We start from the raw sequence: 16,947 nt of genomic DNA, 5'->3' as shown, positions 1-16,947 counted from the left end.
AGTTTTTGTCACTTTTTTTCGACGTTTTTGTCACTTTTTTTTGACGTTTTTGTCACTTTTCCTGACATTTTTGTCACTTTTTTCAATTAAACCCCCAAATTCAATGAAAGTAGTGAACTGATCATTTCTTTTACTTATGAAGAGCGATGTAGGGAACCATCCATGTTATTTTTTTTGGACAATTTGGTTGAAAGAGAACCCGATTTCTGAAATAGACATTTTTTGAAAATGGGTCAAATTAGATCCGAGGACAACAGGAGGGTTACATTCAATAAAACAGTACTTTGAAGTGACATGTTTTTGTATAATGACCCATAAAGTATTGATTAGTGATCTTCAGAGGTGCCGGGCTAACTGTTTCCAGTCTTTATGCTAAGCTAGGCTACCTCCTGGTCGTACAGATATGAGATTGGTTTCAATCTTATCTTCTTCATGAAAGTAAATAAGCAGTATTTCCCAATAACTTAAGAAACATGTCCAGTAGCTGAATGTCCATTATGTCAGCGTCATCAGTTAGTTTGTGTTATGTGTTATGACAGTGAGACGACATGTTTGCTTAGAGGTTTAAACTTCAAGGAATTATTTTTTTTTGAGCGCTGGCAGGTTTTTCATATCGTGATTAAAGGTTGGTTTTGATGCTTTATGTTTGCAGAGGTCTCATACCAATTTGACAATGACTTCCACAGGAGTGGACAACCCCGCGGTGTGTAAACTCTATGATCTCAATCATCCAAATCCAAATAGTTTTTTTTAGAGATGTGATTTTTTTTTTTTTTGTCTTTTAAAACGAATCATTGTTGTACGTGTATTTGAGTGATTTCTTCTTAATTGATTATTAGTTGCCGTCCATGTTTATTAATTGATTTACGGAACTGCTGCGTCACAGCTGGTTGTGGATCATGCTTCATCAGATTTACAGCTTTCAGCTGCTTGTTAAGTGGGTTAAAGAAAACACTGCATTCATTCTAAACTACATATCAGATATTTATTTAGTTTGTTTAGTTTTGCAGTAGCTATAATGTTGAGCTTTATCGTCCACTGGGCATCCTTCAACGTAGTCTCGCTTTGCCAGACCTTCCTCCGCAGCGCTGTGGCGGAGGATCTTGCGAGTCCACACAGCATTCCAGGATGGGAACGTGCTCTGGTTTCTTAGCATTTCTTTAAATCAGCATCAGCATCAGCTTTATTGGCCAGGTTTGCGCAAACAAACAAGGAATTTGACTCCGGTAATTAAACCAATCACCATAGTCATGGGCGGAGCTAAGCGTCGGGCAGAGTAACGGTGCCGCTGCAAAATAGTCTCAGGAAGGAGCTTGTTTTGGTGGAACGTGTTCTTTCAAAAGTAGTTTTAGTCGTGCAACAGAAAACTCAGATTGGACAGATAGTCTAGCTAGCTGTCTGGATTTACCCTGCAGAGATCTGAGGAGCAGTTAACCATAGTCCTCACAAATCCACCGGAGGTTAGAACGCCAACACAGAGACAGAGGAAGGGGACGGACATCCGGCGGAATTTCCGGCGGCAACAGGAACAATCCCGGAAGTGGAACGTCGTGGATATAGACTAACTTCAACTAGACTTGAGACGATTAGGGCTGGGTATTGTTAAAAAATATTCTATACCGCTGCCGATACCATGACTTCGATACAGATTCCTAAACGATACTTTTTCCATACCAATTTTATAAAACAAAAATAAATCACAACATCACAGCACAAATCCTTTTATTAATATTTCAGCTCCTACTTCTTGAGTCCCGTCTCTGTGTGTCTCTATCGTGTAACATTAGACAGCCAATCTGCTGATTAGCTCACTGACGCTGATGAGATTTACTCCTAAGGGAATTGAAATTGGGTATTGAATGTCGAGGCATTTTTCGATACTCGATACTTATGAGGCAATTGTCCAAAGAATCAGGTCCGATAATTGTCTAGAGTTTTCCTTTCACACTTGAAGCATACAATGAAAGATTGGCCGTGTCAGACGCGTTCCCACTTCCTGGAAATCCTCCGTTTGGTTAGAGCGTGCAGGAGGCACGAAGAAAGACAGACAGACAGAATTTCTTACATCTCACCGTCTCTCCAGTTAGACATTTTCGTTGCCGTCTTCGTGTAAATCACCCTTTTTCTACTATACCCTCGGATGTTTGTTTTGGTTTTGCCTAAATCAATAGAACCGTCTCACTCCCACTCGCTCGCTGTGAATTCTCCGGGCAATGAGCTGCTCTATTCACACTCTGGGCTCTAGGGACATTACACAGACTTTCTACTAGGGTAAAGACTTAAAGTTTAATGCCTGGTCCAACTAATTGGGACATTTGTGTTGTCACATACAGCTCTGCCAGGTAAATTCTAGATAATTTCAGGTGTGCAGCGCGCTGTCAATTGACAGAATTTGGCAATTATTTTGAAAATGAAGTACCGGTAATTCAAAAATCTGTTTCAGCATTTTTTTAAATGTGAATAATTCTTCTGTGATATCGAACTAAACATCTTTGCAGGGTACCCGCGGGGTCTTAAAAGCTTTGAAAAAGTCTTAATTTTGATAATCTCAAATTAAGGCCTTAAAAGCCTTGAATTCGTTATACAAAGTCTTGGATTACGTTACAAAGGTCTTATATTTTTTTGCCTTTCCTAGGATTAAGTTCATACCGTAACAAAATGAACCGTTACTAATATAGGCTAATTAAATGTATACAGATTTGACATTTTCCCCTCCTACTTCTGTCGTAATGGGTACGAAGCTGGCATTGAATTTCATTTGAAATGGTATTAAAAAGGTCTTAAAAAGCCTTGAATTTAAGTTGGAGGATCCTGGGGGTACCCTGTCTTTGGTACCACTGGTTTACAGAACAGGTATCATGAATATGTTAGCGTGGACTTTGGGAAACTGTGGTGAGAATTCCCTAGTATTTTTTAAACATTATTACAGCTCCAAAGATTCATCATTTAATTGAGAGAAAATTGTTAGTTGCAGCGCCACGCTCAACAATGCACAACTGATAGAAGATGTGAACACATTTCTAGAAATGTTCATGTCCAACTGCAGTTCAATTTTGATCACATGTGAGAGCAGTCTCACTGTCTGAACATCACGTTCACAGTTCACAGAGTTTATGTTTAATGTTTGCCAGTTAGCCCAGCAGTTTGTGCTACAAAACGCAATGCTAATGCAGAGATAATCTGTGTAATGGCTAAATATTTTATTATTTATATCCAGCTCTTGTGTTTTTGGGGTAGCATTTAACTAAGAAACTCCCTTCATGATGTAGAATAAAATACACTTTATTGTCCCCGAGGGTACATTTTTCTTGTCAGTCTGTTGCTTCACAATACAAACATGTCATAGAGAAACCATTCTAAAATCAACATAAAAACAACATAAGATCAACAAAGCATCTTAGTTCATTTCAGTTCAACTGTATTAATATAGCACAACCATAGTTGACCAGTGCTTAACAAGCTCAAAAAACCCAAAATGATAATATACACAAACAATACACAATACGAAATAACCAACAGTAGAAAAAAGGACAAGGTGTCAAAGCTCAACTTGAATTGAAAGCCAAAGAATAGGAGTGGGTCTTAAGCAAGGACTTGAATGTTTCAATGCTCCCGAGCTGTTCTTATATGAATAGGTAAACTATTCATATCCATAGGATATGAATGAAGGACATAAATGACCGTACAGACAATATAACATTTTAAAAAGTGACTAATAATTAAAGTGCAAAAATGCTATTGGAGTTCAGCAGCTCTATGTAACATTTGTTGATCCTCATCAGAAGTCACAGTTGGTCAATTTCAAGCATATTTCAGCTTTTGTTCATCATTTTGCTGCATCATAATCTGACCGTTTAAAAGGGCTGCGGAGGCAGTCAGACCGAAACACTTCACATGTAATTGTGTATGTTGACAATAGGCTGAACTAACCAATCACACTCTGTCTAAATTGACTGCATGGTCGAATCAATTATACCCAGAAATTAGTCCTTTGCATGAATTCTACTATCCCTGCACACCCACAATTTAAAATACCACTTTACGCTGCATGTTTTCACGACGTAACGACTCAAATCAAACCAGCGGCTACTTGTAATCGTTTGTATTTTCTGATTGGCTGATGTGTGAGACATTTTGGTCGTGTTTTAGGCCTCCTTTACAGAAAATGGTGCACATTACCAAGAAAGAAAGGAGAAATGTACCATAAATAACTCAGGTGGGTGTACACACAAAGGCATACAGGTGTATAAATGTACTCATTTCTTTTGTGCAGTTGTGGTCAAGCTTAATGTCCCGCCCACAACACTATCTGACTCTCAGATAGTTACTGGGTATAATGTTAAAAAGTTTCTATTTTAATAAATAATTGCTTAAAGCATTTAAACCAAGGTTTGTGTTGGAGATTACAACATTCCAAAATCTCAATTTTGACTTAAAGATTTTTATTTTCACTGTAAATGCAAATCGGTTCCAAATATCACTTATGGCTTTTATTAACTACCAGGGTTTTTTCTGGCTCAGAATGGGCCTTTGGGGGGGGGGGGGACTATGAATGGCAGTAATGGTCGGTCCGCGTACAGGAAAGGCAATGAGTCCGTGTTACCTTATTTGACAGAAATCTATGCATTTTGCTGTTATTTCTGAAAATTTTATAAACAAGATTGTATATTATGCTTGAGTAAATGAAACCCCAATTAACAAAACTGGTTAAAAAAAAATGAATATTAATATTTAAATAAATCACTGGGAGAGTCCGCTACAGCCTGACTTTGTACGATAAGACTGAGATTATCTCTCATATTCAAGTTTATGTTCTGCAAAAACTTTTTTTTTTTTTTTTAAATCTGTCTGGGGCTGCAAAACATATTTGAGCCTTTTATAATGAGAGTAACCCATTCTATTAAGTCTAATTTAGCTTATAAACATTACTAGTTTATCTAAATGAGCATTATTTTAATATGGGGATGTTTGTTGCCATTTCCGTCCCAGACGAAGTAGCAGTATGCTTCAGATTAAATTGAATTAAGCGTGTTCTTACAGACATAATGGCAGGTTTGCAACCAAACGTAAGCACTACATTTGGCCTTCCTCCTCTTTACTTGCCATGCGATCGTTTGCAGGGAGAATAGCGGCGCTGAAATAGCGGCTGAAAACCTTGAATGTACAGTAGTCCGAAACCATAGCTTTTCAGGAAATGCAAAAGTGCTAATTCAAAAACATTTTCTTGAGCTATTTCACTCACGGTTTTTAAATATTTGTAAAACCCACAGACACGTGAGCAATAACATTGATTAAAGGTGCAGTAGGTAAGACTTATAAAACTGCCTTTCTGTCATATTTGCTGAAACTGACCCTATGTTCCAGTAGAACTACATGAAGCAGGTCAGCATCAGCTATGGCTCCACCTAGAGCCTGTAGTGAGATTTGCAAAAATCCACCGCTCCCTGTTCAGATGCACCAATCAGGGCCAGGGGGGGGTGTCTAACTGTTCAGATGAACCAATCAGAGCCGGGGAGGGCGTCTAACTGCGCGTCAATCACTGCTCATGCACACGCATTCATTCTCCCTTGTGGGGGGAGGGGCTTAGGAGACCGTTTTGGGCTTTAGCAGAAAGGGGGGGGGGGAGGGACTGAGAAGTTGTTGATGTTCAAATTCTTTGGATTTGTCCTGGATCTTCACAATCCTACCTACAGCACCTTTAATGAACAAAATATATTTGAACGACATATGGAGGTACGAGGGTTCTGCCCGACAACGACGATATGTTTTTCGAGTCCATCAGCAGAGTGATACCAATGCTCACAGCAGTCTTTGACCTGAATAATTTCTTGAAATCTAAATATTTTGTGGTTCATCTGACACAAATGAATGCATATTTATTTGGTTAAAAGCAAATTAAATGCAGGATGGAGGCGTTTCCTTTTTAAATGCATGAAAGGGAACAATGTTGACTGCAGCGACGGGAAAGGAAAACGGCTCGGAATATGAAATAGAAAATGTTTTCTGTGAGGATATAAGCTGCAAACTGCCTCATGTCTGATGCATGATTATGTCTGTCCTTTTTAAATGTTATTGAAGAGCCTTTCCTGATTTAATTTGAGCTTGAATCTTTTTGTTTCTGTCTTTTATTTCTTTGAAAAATGTTTTTTCTATTCTTACCTACACTGTACAGGATTTTATACACCAAATAGTTTTTGTTCTGTTTTAAAAACCTAATTTTATTTTGCTGTTTTGTGAAGCACTTTGTAACGTGGATTTTGAACAGTGCTCTTCCGGTGTTCCGATGTTTTGTTGATGTTGTTTTCCCCTTTTGTGACAGGGGAAAGAAGAACAAATCTTCATTGTTAAAAATAATAACTGTTCTAAAGTCATTCATCCCTTAATTACACTTTCTTTGAATGAGAACAAATTCAATCATACAGATTTATGAAACAACCTGCATTTGCTAACGGACTGTTTTCCAAATCTGACCGAACAAAACAACACATGAACATAAAATCGTGTCGCTGCCATCGGTGAATGCCATCTTGTTTGCTGATTGGGCGATGGCAGACGACGAGGCGGTTATCGGCCAAGACACCATGTCTTATGGTACGTGTCCATATACACGTTTCACGGCATTACACTGCTAGTGAGCTGGGGTCAGCCCAATGGGTTCCCACAGCCCAATGGGTTCCCACAGCCCAATGGGTTCCCACAGTCCTATGGTCCCACAGCCCAATGGGTTCCCACAGCCCTATGGTCCTACAGCCCTATTTTCTAGGACATTTTCAAAATTAGGTCTTGTGTTCCTACATTTCCCTTCAATTTAAAGGGGTGATAGAATGATTATATAGGGTATTTCACACTGTTCCTCAAGGTCTCCTAATAGGGTATTTTAAGGTTTTTATAGTTGTTTTTTTTTTGCCCTTATGCATCCCTGTGTAATGGCTCTATTTGGAACGACAGCTTTTCTTCCAAATATGGTATGCTCATGAATATTTAGATGAGCTGCCTGGTTGAGGAACCACATTTCGACACTTTCATTACAACTAGTGTTGTTGTAACGTTACCCTTAGGACATAAAAAACCAAAGAATCGCAACTCACCTCATAGCTAGTAAGCGCGGGGAGCGGAGCGTGAACCCCTGCAAACATGTCCTCTGCCAGTGCTTCTGCAGCGCTGCGTTAGATCCACAACTCCCTCTCGTCCAATATACTCGTTCTAAACACTTTTCTCAGCCAGTATTCCGTTGTACAGTCTGGAACACTGCATTTACGACCGTGGTTCATTTTCAATATCCTTGAAAAACTTCCAAACTTTCTTCTTTCTAAGGTACACAGTGTAGCTCGTGTGTGAGATCCTCCAGCTGAGCAGGTCTGTGAAGGGGGAGAGGCCGACAGGGAAGGCAACAAACCCGGCCAACAGCCGCCACCTGTCCCGGCAGATTGTGGAGCTTGTGAAGTCCGACACTATCTTACCAAATTTGCAGTTAGCCATCAATTTCGCTAAAATGGCCCATATTTGAGCTTTACATAGTTGACCTCCCGCATAGAAACATCTCAGAAGTGAATTTAGTAATGGAATATCCGAGATCTGCGTGACCTCAAGATTCAGAAGACTAGCTGATCTCCGATCAGTGGTGTAGCCTACGTAAATGTTTGGGCGTGACAAAGACTAGAGACTAGAGCCAAATGAGGAGGAGCCGCCGAGTTGACGTCAACTTGGTGGCTCGTTGGTTCTAAATTGTTTCTGAAAAGATTTTAAGCGAGAAACAGGCCATGCAGTAGCTGAATCTGTCTTCATTTCAGATGGACAAAGATTTCCGTCAGCTTTTGAGAGGCGTGGAGCCGAGCCGGCCGCTCCTCGTTTGCTTTAAGTTGCCTGGATTCAACTTAATGCAAATAAGAAGTGGACGGCTCGCCGCCCCGCTTTTCCAAAGTTCCCGCGAAGCTACCAGAATGCATTGCACGGCTGCTCCAGTACAAATGAATGGGAAGCGTTGAAATGACGCTGACGTACAATCACTGATACATCAGTGCGTCACTATCTTTCATCGGGCGATATTTCTGCCTGATGATATTCCCCAAAAAAAGTTTGTTTCATTTGAGATATGACTCAAAACGAGATGTGTTCAAGACTCTTTTTCACTTAACGAGATATTTAAGATGCATCGTCTAAAAACAAGTCCCTGTATCTCACGGAAATATCCGAAATTATGCTAAATGTTATTAGATATTTTGACTAGAAATGAGATGAATGTATCTGGTAAGAATTAGTTTAACGCTCTTTCTCTTTCTTTTGGTCCCGACACAGAGAAGTAAATGTGAAGGTGGCACCCCATCAGATGGAAACCCAAGCACTTCAACCGGAGAGAAAGATCCACTGCTAGAAGATGATACAGACTGACACAACACACACACACACACACACACACACACACACACACACACACACACACACACACACTCAGCTGGCATTGTGGACTCCCTCTCGGCCATTATTACACTAACTTGAACTGAAACACTGACACATGGTGCTCCGCTCGGTATGTTTCAATGAGTCTTGCGCACAAGTGAAGCAATGCCATATTTTTTTACCTTTCTGTGACGTTAATGACGCTCCAAGACTCAGACTTGCTTCATCAAGTCTGTGTCGAAGCAGTCGGGGTTGAAACACAACAATTTAAGATGCTCTGTCATTTAAAACCACTTTTTTTGTACAAAATCTACCACAGTAAGCACTATTTCCAGTTAATTTTGCTCTGCTCACGGTTCGATGATTGGAAACATTTCATAGTTGTATCACTTCATTAGTAGACAGTTACTGTGCTGGCTGTTTTCCTGTGATTTTAAAGAAATGTTACTGCATCAACAACAAGGGAACTGATGGGCAGAACGGCTGACTGCCTGGTGTAAAGTATTGTACTACCTACGTGCCTTTATCAAGGAGGAAACACTTCTCCCTCACCTCCGGGTCTTTGTATTTAATGTGACTGTTAAACACTCTGTAGTTAAAATCGAAGAATCAAACGCTCCTCTGTCAATGACTGAGTCGAGCAGAGGTGACTCATTCCTATTTGTTGACTACTCTCCTCTGTAAAGGTGTGAATATATTTCGTTAAATGGACGTGAATGATGACATTTGTGTCAAATGTCTCCTTTATTTTGAAGAAGTGAATGAATGCAGAGAAACTTAGAGGTAATAAAGGTTTATTATTATTATCTATGAATTTGTGCTCTCGATTTTGTTCTCTGGGTGTCTTGAATGTTCCCCTAAATTCCCTTCATAAATCATTCCGTCAGATTTCGTGGGGAATCGGACCTGGGACAGGCGTTCTTCTCGATAACGGTCTCATTTGCGTCAGTATTGACGTAAAGCTGTTTCATAACCAGTTAAACAACACTGTAGCTGCTTTAATACAGTGACTAAAAGAGCTAAAACGATTATTAAACGATTGATTCATAATTTTAATTGTTTGCTGCTTTTTTTTTAGCCATGCTAGCACACAGCTATAGGGATACCAATATCTGTCAGTTGGTCGGTCCACCACTTTGGTCCAGGCCACCAGAAAGTGCGCCAGGCTTTGAAACAAATTTGACATAGTGGCAGAACAGTGGAATTAAATCTCCCGTGTCACGTGATGCCATGGGTCCAAACCATGCGTTAACCTGTGTCTTTAGCTGCATGCTACCAGCCGGTAAGCTAGCGTTAACCTGTGTCTTTAGCTGCATGCTACCAGCCAGTAAGCTAGCGTTAACCTGTGTCTTTAGCTGCCTGCTACCAGCCGATAAGCTAGCTTTAACCTATGTCTTTAGCTGCATGCTACCAGCCGGTAAGCTAGCAGTTGTAATGGGAAAATTACATTTAAACATGTCTTCATTTGTTTCACTCATCTTTTTGAAAAACCACTCCTGCTGCACAAGAAACTTCCATCACACAGTAACCTGTGTCTTTAGCTGCATGCTACCAGCCGGTCAGTTAGCGTTAACCTGTGTCTTTAGCTGCATGCTACCAGCCAGTAAGCTAGCAGTAACCTGTGTCTTTAGCAAAAATACTGGGGGAATTGCTGCTTTTGATTTAAATTTTTCGTGACACGCCTATCCTCTGACTTTGCCTTTATAGCGCCCCCCCTGAGGTTCACATTTGTGGTTTTGAGTGAAATATTTTGATACATATTGGATGTATTGGGATGAAATGTGTTTCATTCAGTAAAGTAGGTAAGTATTTATTCAGGTGTTCAAACAGCCACATTGTTGACTGTGTTACTATTTATTTTTATGTTTCTTGCCTTTGTGATTCATTATGATTTACTATGATTTATTGTGATTTTTGATTGATTTTTATCGATGGGTTTTAAGGTAACTTTACTCACTTGGTTACTTACTTCTAGGTGATCACATGTTGTCCACACAGAGCTTCCCTTAGCTGTCCGGTGTTAGAAGTTAATTAGATTAAGCTAATCGTCTGATTGTTTGAACGCAGAGGAATTTGACCTCTTTATCTGCGCTGCAGCCTTTATCTTCCGTCTTCTCAGAGGTTACAAGTCAAAGTCTGTTTGTGTTAGCTTGTTATATACAGAAGTTGATATTCACACACACACGTTTCCTTAAAGACAAACCCCAGAATATCTAATCGAAGCCTTGAGAGAGACATAATGTTAACTAATTTTGAGTGAACGGAACTGAACTTTGAAGGATGCACCCTCCCTCCCCCCGCCCAAATACCTTTATAATGAGCCATATCTCATCATTCACATTTCTCAAATGCATTTACAATCACAGTGTCTGAGTTATTAGACAAACAAATGAAGTAATAGGCACAAAAGAGATATTCAAACAGAATAATGAACACAAAAAGAATAAAGAAATATCTAAATACTAATTTAAGAAAATTAAAGAAAACAACAAACAATGGACACTTTCTTTAAGCAGTAGAACCTTTTTTATATTTCAACAACATAAGTTGGACTAGTTTAGTTTTAGTTTACATGTTGAACGGCTTGTATAAAACGTACAAAATCAGAAATACATTTTATGTGTTAGAGTGCCAAAAAAACATAACAAAAAAACATAACAATGTAAGAAGCGACCTGAACATCGGAAAAATTGTTGGAAAAAAGAGACAAAGACTTTGGAGAAAAAAAATCAAAAAAAAGGTGACGGAACCGTCGGAAAAAAGTGTCCAAAAAAAACTTCCCCCTCGTAAGTTACGCCTATGAACAAAAGATTCGATACGATTCAGGATTTTAAATTTTTCTCAGGATTTTTTGAACAGAATGTGCTGCAGACAAATGAGTGAAACATCTTCCTTATTTCTATAAACTCTGCAAAACAACAGATGTTTTCACTTATCTAAAGTGGCACTCTAGTGGTAAAAAGGAGCGAAATGTCAAAAGGCGACAAGAAAAAGGGGCGCCTGGCTGGGTCAGTTGGTAGAGCCCATATATAGAGGTTTACTCCTCGACGCAGCGGGCCCAGTTTCGACTCCGACCGGCGGCCCTTTATTTGCATGTCATTCCCCCCTCTCTCTCCCCTTTCATTTCTTCAGGTGTCCTGTCATATAAAGGCCTAAAAATGGCCAAAAAATAATCTTTAAAGGGGTGATAGAATGATTATATGGGGTATTTCCCACGGTTCCTTAAGGTCTCCTAATAGGGTATGTAACATTGGTTGGGCTGAAAGTTGCCCCAATGCTATTTTATGGGCCCTTAACTACCCTGTGAATATGGCTCTATTTGTAACAAGAGCTTTTCTTCCAAATATGGTACGCTCATGAATATTTAGATGAGCTGTGCGCTGATTGGTTTAAGCGAACCACATACAAACACATTGGAGACGAGACAGCAGGTCTCATATTTCAGACACTGCAATGTTTCGTTACTAAATTCACTTCTGAGACTTTTTAATGCGAGAAATCAACTATATAAAGCTCAAATATGGGCAGTTTTACGAAAATTGATGGCTAATTGCAAATTTGGTAAGACGTGTCGGACTTCAGGAGGTCCACACAGTCAGACGAGACAGCGGCAGCCCCGCTGCGCTCCATACCCAGGAGAAAGTCACCGTTTCTGGGTTACTGGACAACCGGGGCACCGCGGAGCTGGCTGGCATAACTATAGTATATTTACTATATTACTATAATCTTCCTCATTTGGTACCAGTAACCCAGAAACTGTGACTTTGCGCGGGTATGGAGCGTCGTGGGCTTCCGGTCGTGACGGAGATCCATCTAGCTCACAGCGAGCGGAGGACAAGGAGGACACGCCAGGCGGCGAGGCAACACCGGCCGCTGTCACGTAGCCTGCTGAGCTCCTGCTGAACTGCGACACACAGTCGGACAAAATTTGCAATTAGCCATCAATTTTCGTAAAACGGCCCATATTTGACCTCTACATAGTTGATTTCTCGCATAAAAAAGTCTCAGAAGTGAATTTAGTAATTAAATAGCGGACCTCTGGAGATCTGCATGACCTAGCTAGATTCAGAAGACTAAGCTGACCTCAGGTCAGTGGTGTAGCCTATGCAAATGTTGGGGCGTGACAAAGACTAGGAGTTCAGGTCAACTATTAGCTATGTTGAGATTTGCCCTTTAAAAAACAAAATATAAATATATATATAGGAGAAAAAAACTTGAAAAAGGTGACAAAAACATTGAACACATGGTCCAAAAAAGCAACAAAAACCTTTTTTAAAAAAAAGCATTTTTTTTCCTAAACTTAATGAGTCGTTTTGGTGTCTAATCTTAACTGTCATCGCCTCATGACGCTCACTTTTTCTGGCTAAACTCCACCACCACGGCCCCTGAAAGCACCGTCATCTGGCGGTGCCTGTAGCCGGCTCACAGTCACCTACTGGGGGCTAAACAACTGCCGCTGGTAGCCGGCCTCCCGGAGCTCTGGAGCTGCTAAATACAACCAGCAACTGCTGCTCAGATTTTATTGTTCTATGGCACTATGTTCACGTTACAGCGCTTTACTTAGTTTAAAATACTTCTTTTTTAGGTATATAATGGTCTATTGGCGAAGTAGCATTGATCACTTTGAAGGGGGCGGGGAGGGTACATTTTGTCCCCACCGGGAAGTTTGAGTACATTATGTAAAGGATCCCTTTAGAGATAAACCTTTGTTGTTGAAGAGTAAGATCCTTTTTGTGTAGCAGGAAACAGCTCCACCTTACCGTTAGGTTCCCTGGTTTAGATATGAGAACAGGAAACGCCCCTGTGGGTCGTAGTAGAGGGTAGGAATCAACAGCCTATATTTGTTTTTTGAGGACTTGTTGACTTGCCTTCTAACACTGTTAAAAGTATTTGTTCACCCAAATAACAGCATGTCCTTGTTGCCTGAACATATAAAGTAGGGCCACACAATCAAACGATTTGTTATCGTCATCTCATTATCAACTGGCGCGATAAAAACATAGAGAAAGGCTGAGACGTATCGCAAAAAACACTTTATTTTCTGTGTTAGTTGAAAGAAAATATTGGTATAAAAAAACCTACACTTTAAAATGTAACTGTCATTCTTCTTTAGTGGTGCCTTTTTTATATTCAATTCAATGTTTAATTTGTTCAATAAAAGCAAGTTGGAAATGATTTCCTTTCATTTGTTTCAACATGCAATTTGCATCAGAATACTGAAAGCGGCAGAACTGAGGACACTTTAATATCTGTTTATTCATCGCAAGTAATATCATTATTGCACTATTCAACAACGTTATCACATATTTTTCTCACATCATGCAGCTCCAGTATTAAGTCAACGGCACATAAGGTACAGTAGATGAGTAATGTCTCAGGCAGCTCCTGTAATTATACTGAACCGATAACCGACAACAAGTCATGACATGATAATAGTTGGTCCTCTGTATGCTCAGCATGCACTCAACACATAACAACAAACAGCAGGCAAACAGGTAAAACAGTGCAGTAAAGTAAAGCATGTGTACATTATGTGACTACATTTGTGCAGCTGTTGTCTGCGAGGCTGAAATAGCATCATTCCTCACCAGTGACGTCCAACTTCTCCCATTCCTTAGCATGTAAACAGATGCATTTGAGCCCGGGTGTGAAACTCAAGTCCCGCGGGCCAAATCCGGGCCCCTCGCAAATTTTGATTCGGTCAACTTAGGTTCACAATAAACTGTCGGCCCGTCTAGTTGTGCGCCAAACCAAAAAGATGGTAAACTGTTTTCAAACTGCAATTATGCGACGCTCAGAATTTGGCAGATTTTGCCGACTTTGAGACTCCCACACAACCAGTGAGTTTGCATATTCAGGTATGGCGTCAGGATTATGTCACATCTCACGAGCGCTATAAAACATGCTCATGAGCAAATTATATTATTTCACACGCGTAGATATTGCTCGTCGCGCACCAGTTCAACAATCGAGAGTGGTGCGGCAGCTGCGAGCGTGAAACAAAACAGGGAGAGGGAAAGAATTGCACCTGCGCTTATAAAACTAAGCAGCATGCGCACAGACCAGCAACCACACGCCCACAGAGTGTCTGTTTTGCGAGCGCTGGAGGGTATACACGCTCTCGCAGGTAAACTCTGCTCTCGAAGTTGATTTCTGCATGCACGAACGAAACTGACTTTTGACATTTTGGGGGCGGAAACCAAGGAGGCACTGGCCCTCCTATGATTGGTCACTTTCAAGGCGATCACATCCACACACACCTTCTTAGTTTACCTTGATTGACAGCTATCGCTCAGGAAGCTCGGAGTTATTGTACCGTTTTTCTGTCTTTATTAACGATGTAGCGCAAGATAGCACCGTAAATAAAGGAATGTACAAGTGTCTCCCTTCTGTTCTGTTGTTGTGATATGTGCGATGCCTATGAACTGTCAGGATTATGCGAGATATGACATAACCTTGACGCCCTATTCAGGCCTCTGAAACAAGTTGTAAATCGGCTGTGTGGTAGCCTATTTTAAAAAATGTAATCGGAATGCATTGTTTGCTTGATTTACTAAATTCTATGACAGCTGAGGAACATTTTGCTTACTTTGTCAAGGTTTTATGTCGACCAAACAACTAAGTGAAAAGGCTATAAGAGACATGCAACAATACAGTCTAAGATATTAGAGGTGTCTGGCGGTGTCTGGCCCTTGATGTGATTGCCCTCATTTTCCATTGTGTCCCTTAGTGAAATTGAGTTGGACACCCCTCCTGTATGACTTTATCAATCTCTCTATATGTGTCTCCCTTTTCCCTGTCCCATCTATTTGGCTGGCCTGTGACCCAGTGGCTGCTGACTGAATACATCAAAACAAGGGGCTAATCCTGTCCAACAGGTGCTAGATCACACACACACACACACACACACACACACACACACACACACACACACACACACACACACATACACACACTGAATCTGCCTCTCTATTTCCAATCACAAACACAGCGTCACAGACTTGGCTGTTGCCAAGGGAGGCGGAGGGTCATGCTTTTCCCAAACCAGCCCGAGAATGCTAGGGGGTCGCACAGCTGAGTGATGAGACAGACTAGCAGGAGTTTTTCTACTGCTTCTATCAGTAGTTCGCATCTGTCTGCAGTGTCCAACATTTCACACACTTCACCAGTGATGGAAGAAGTACTCAGAGCCTTTACTGAAGTAAAACAATGTAAAAACTCTCCATTACAAGTTAAAGTCTTGAATCTCACTCCTCTTATTTGTATCTCCTCGCTCCTCGGTTGAACCGGAAGTTGTTCTGGCACTCCTTAGTTTAGGCAGTCCTAAAGCTCTTATTCCTGCCCTGAGGAGCAAGGATAGATTTCTGTGGAGCTATGAGCGAGGATGGAGGAGGGATCTCTGAGGAGCTATGAGCGAGGAAACACCGGAGCAGCCTTCCCGGAAGCTGTGCAGCTGAAAGCCGTCGCTAACTCCGCCCATACAGCTGACTAATTCACGCTTCTGAGGAAAGGACGTCTCATCCCTCTGAAAACACGATAGGCTCGTTGGATATGAGCTGCGCCTCACCTGTAAAGTGGACGGGAGCAGGCGGCAGCAGCCGGGGGCGGTGACAAAAAGCCGCGGTCAAGTCAGACAGTTTCCAGCAGCCTGCGGTCTGAACAGGAAGTCACAGAAACACTCACATCCTGTTAGTTCTGATTCATTAAAATGTTCTCAGACCATATATCAGCCTGAACACAGTCTCCCGTTGTTTTTATTCACACAGAGTAGCTGTCAAAATGCTCTACATGCAAGCTGTTTTAGTCTCTCTAACTACGAAATGTCACCATCAGCCACACATGTATTCTGTACAGAATAAGTCTTTAACTCAGACAAATATAAATAACAATGACACTTTATGCTGTATCATGTTGAGTCGATTCTGAACCAATCAGCTGTCAGATCAGCTGAGAGCCAGGCGTTTCCCAGTGGAAAGCAACTGTGGCGCCTGGCTCTAAAACCTGCGGTGACCTCGATCTCGTGAGGTTATCGTTGACCACGTGTCTGTGACGTCAGAGCAAGTCGGGGTCAAGTCAGACTAATATCTAACCAGCATGCATTGGGCAGCGATCGCCGGTGATCGATTCTGCGCAGGCCTGGCTTATCTCGAACAAGCCCATTCTCTCTCCAATGCTTCTTCGGTGGGAAGGACTAAGACGCGAGGAAGGGAAGTAGAGGAACCGGGGATGCAATTTAAGGAAAGTGAGATTCAGCCAATATTTCCCTCTGACATGTAGAGTACAAACTCAAAATGGAAATACTCAAGTAAAGAACGAGTACTTCCACGATGAGTTTTCACTTGCAAGACAGTTCCCCACCCACGGATGATCTACTGTAGCACCTACGTGGTATTATTGCACGTGTCCGCTGGTTAGAACAAAACATCACAGCTAAATAACGCACTTAACCAGAGCGACGGCATCTGATCTCGACCGCCTCTTCAGAACCGTGAGATCTGTTGCTCGTCACGCATTCACACTTTGTTCCCGCACCACCTGATTGTGTTTGCT

At 41.2% G+C, this 16,947-nt stretch overlaps 1 protein-coding gene across 4 annotated transcripts in view; it reads left to right on the top strand.

Annotated features, from left to right (window-relative positions):
* scarb1 (scavenger receptor class B, member 1) overlaps positions 1–9,207 on the top strand; it is a 30,843-nt gene extending 21,636 nt beyond the window's left edge. Inside the window, exons 12-14 of one of the 4 annotated variants that reach the window (XM_078271658.1) lie at positions 653–703; positions 4,150–4,216; positions 8,296–8,448. In XM_078271658.1, coding sequence (XP_078127784.1) covers positions 653–703; positions 4,150–4,216; positions 8,296–8,303 — 126 coding nt within the window. In that variant the 3' untranslated portion in view covers positions 8,304–8,448. Of the gene's footprint in view, positions 1–652; positions 704–4,149; positions 4,217–8,295 lie in introns of all 4 variants that reach the window. The other 3 variants (XM_078271657.1, XM_078271660.1, XM_078271659.1) reach the window with 3 other exon arrangements.
* Positions 9,208–16,947: the final 7,740 nt, after the last annotated feature.

The sequence above is a fragment of the Sander vitreus genome, chromosome 16 (assembly GCF_031162955.1).
Source record: "Sander vitreus isolate 19-12246 chromosome 16, sanVit1, whole genome shotgun sequence".
NCBI lineage: Eukaryota > Metazoa > Chordata > Actinopteri > Perciformes > Percidae > Sander > Sander vitreus.
The sequence above is the reverse complement of the archived record's forward strand: the minus strand, read 5'-3'. Positions and strand labels throughout refer to the sequence as shown.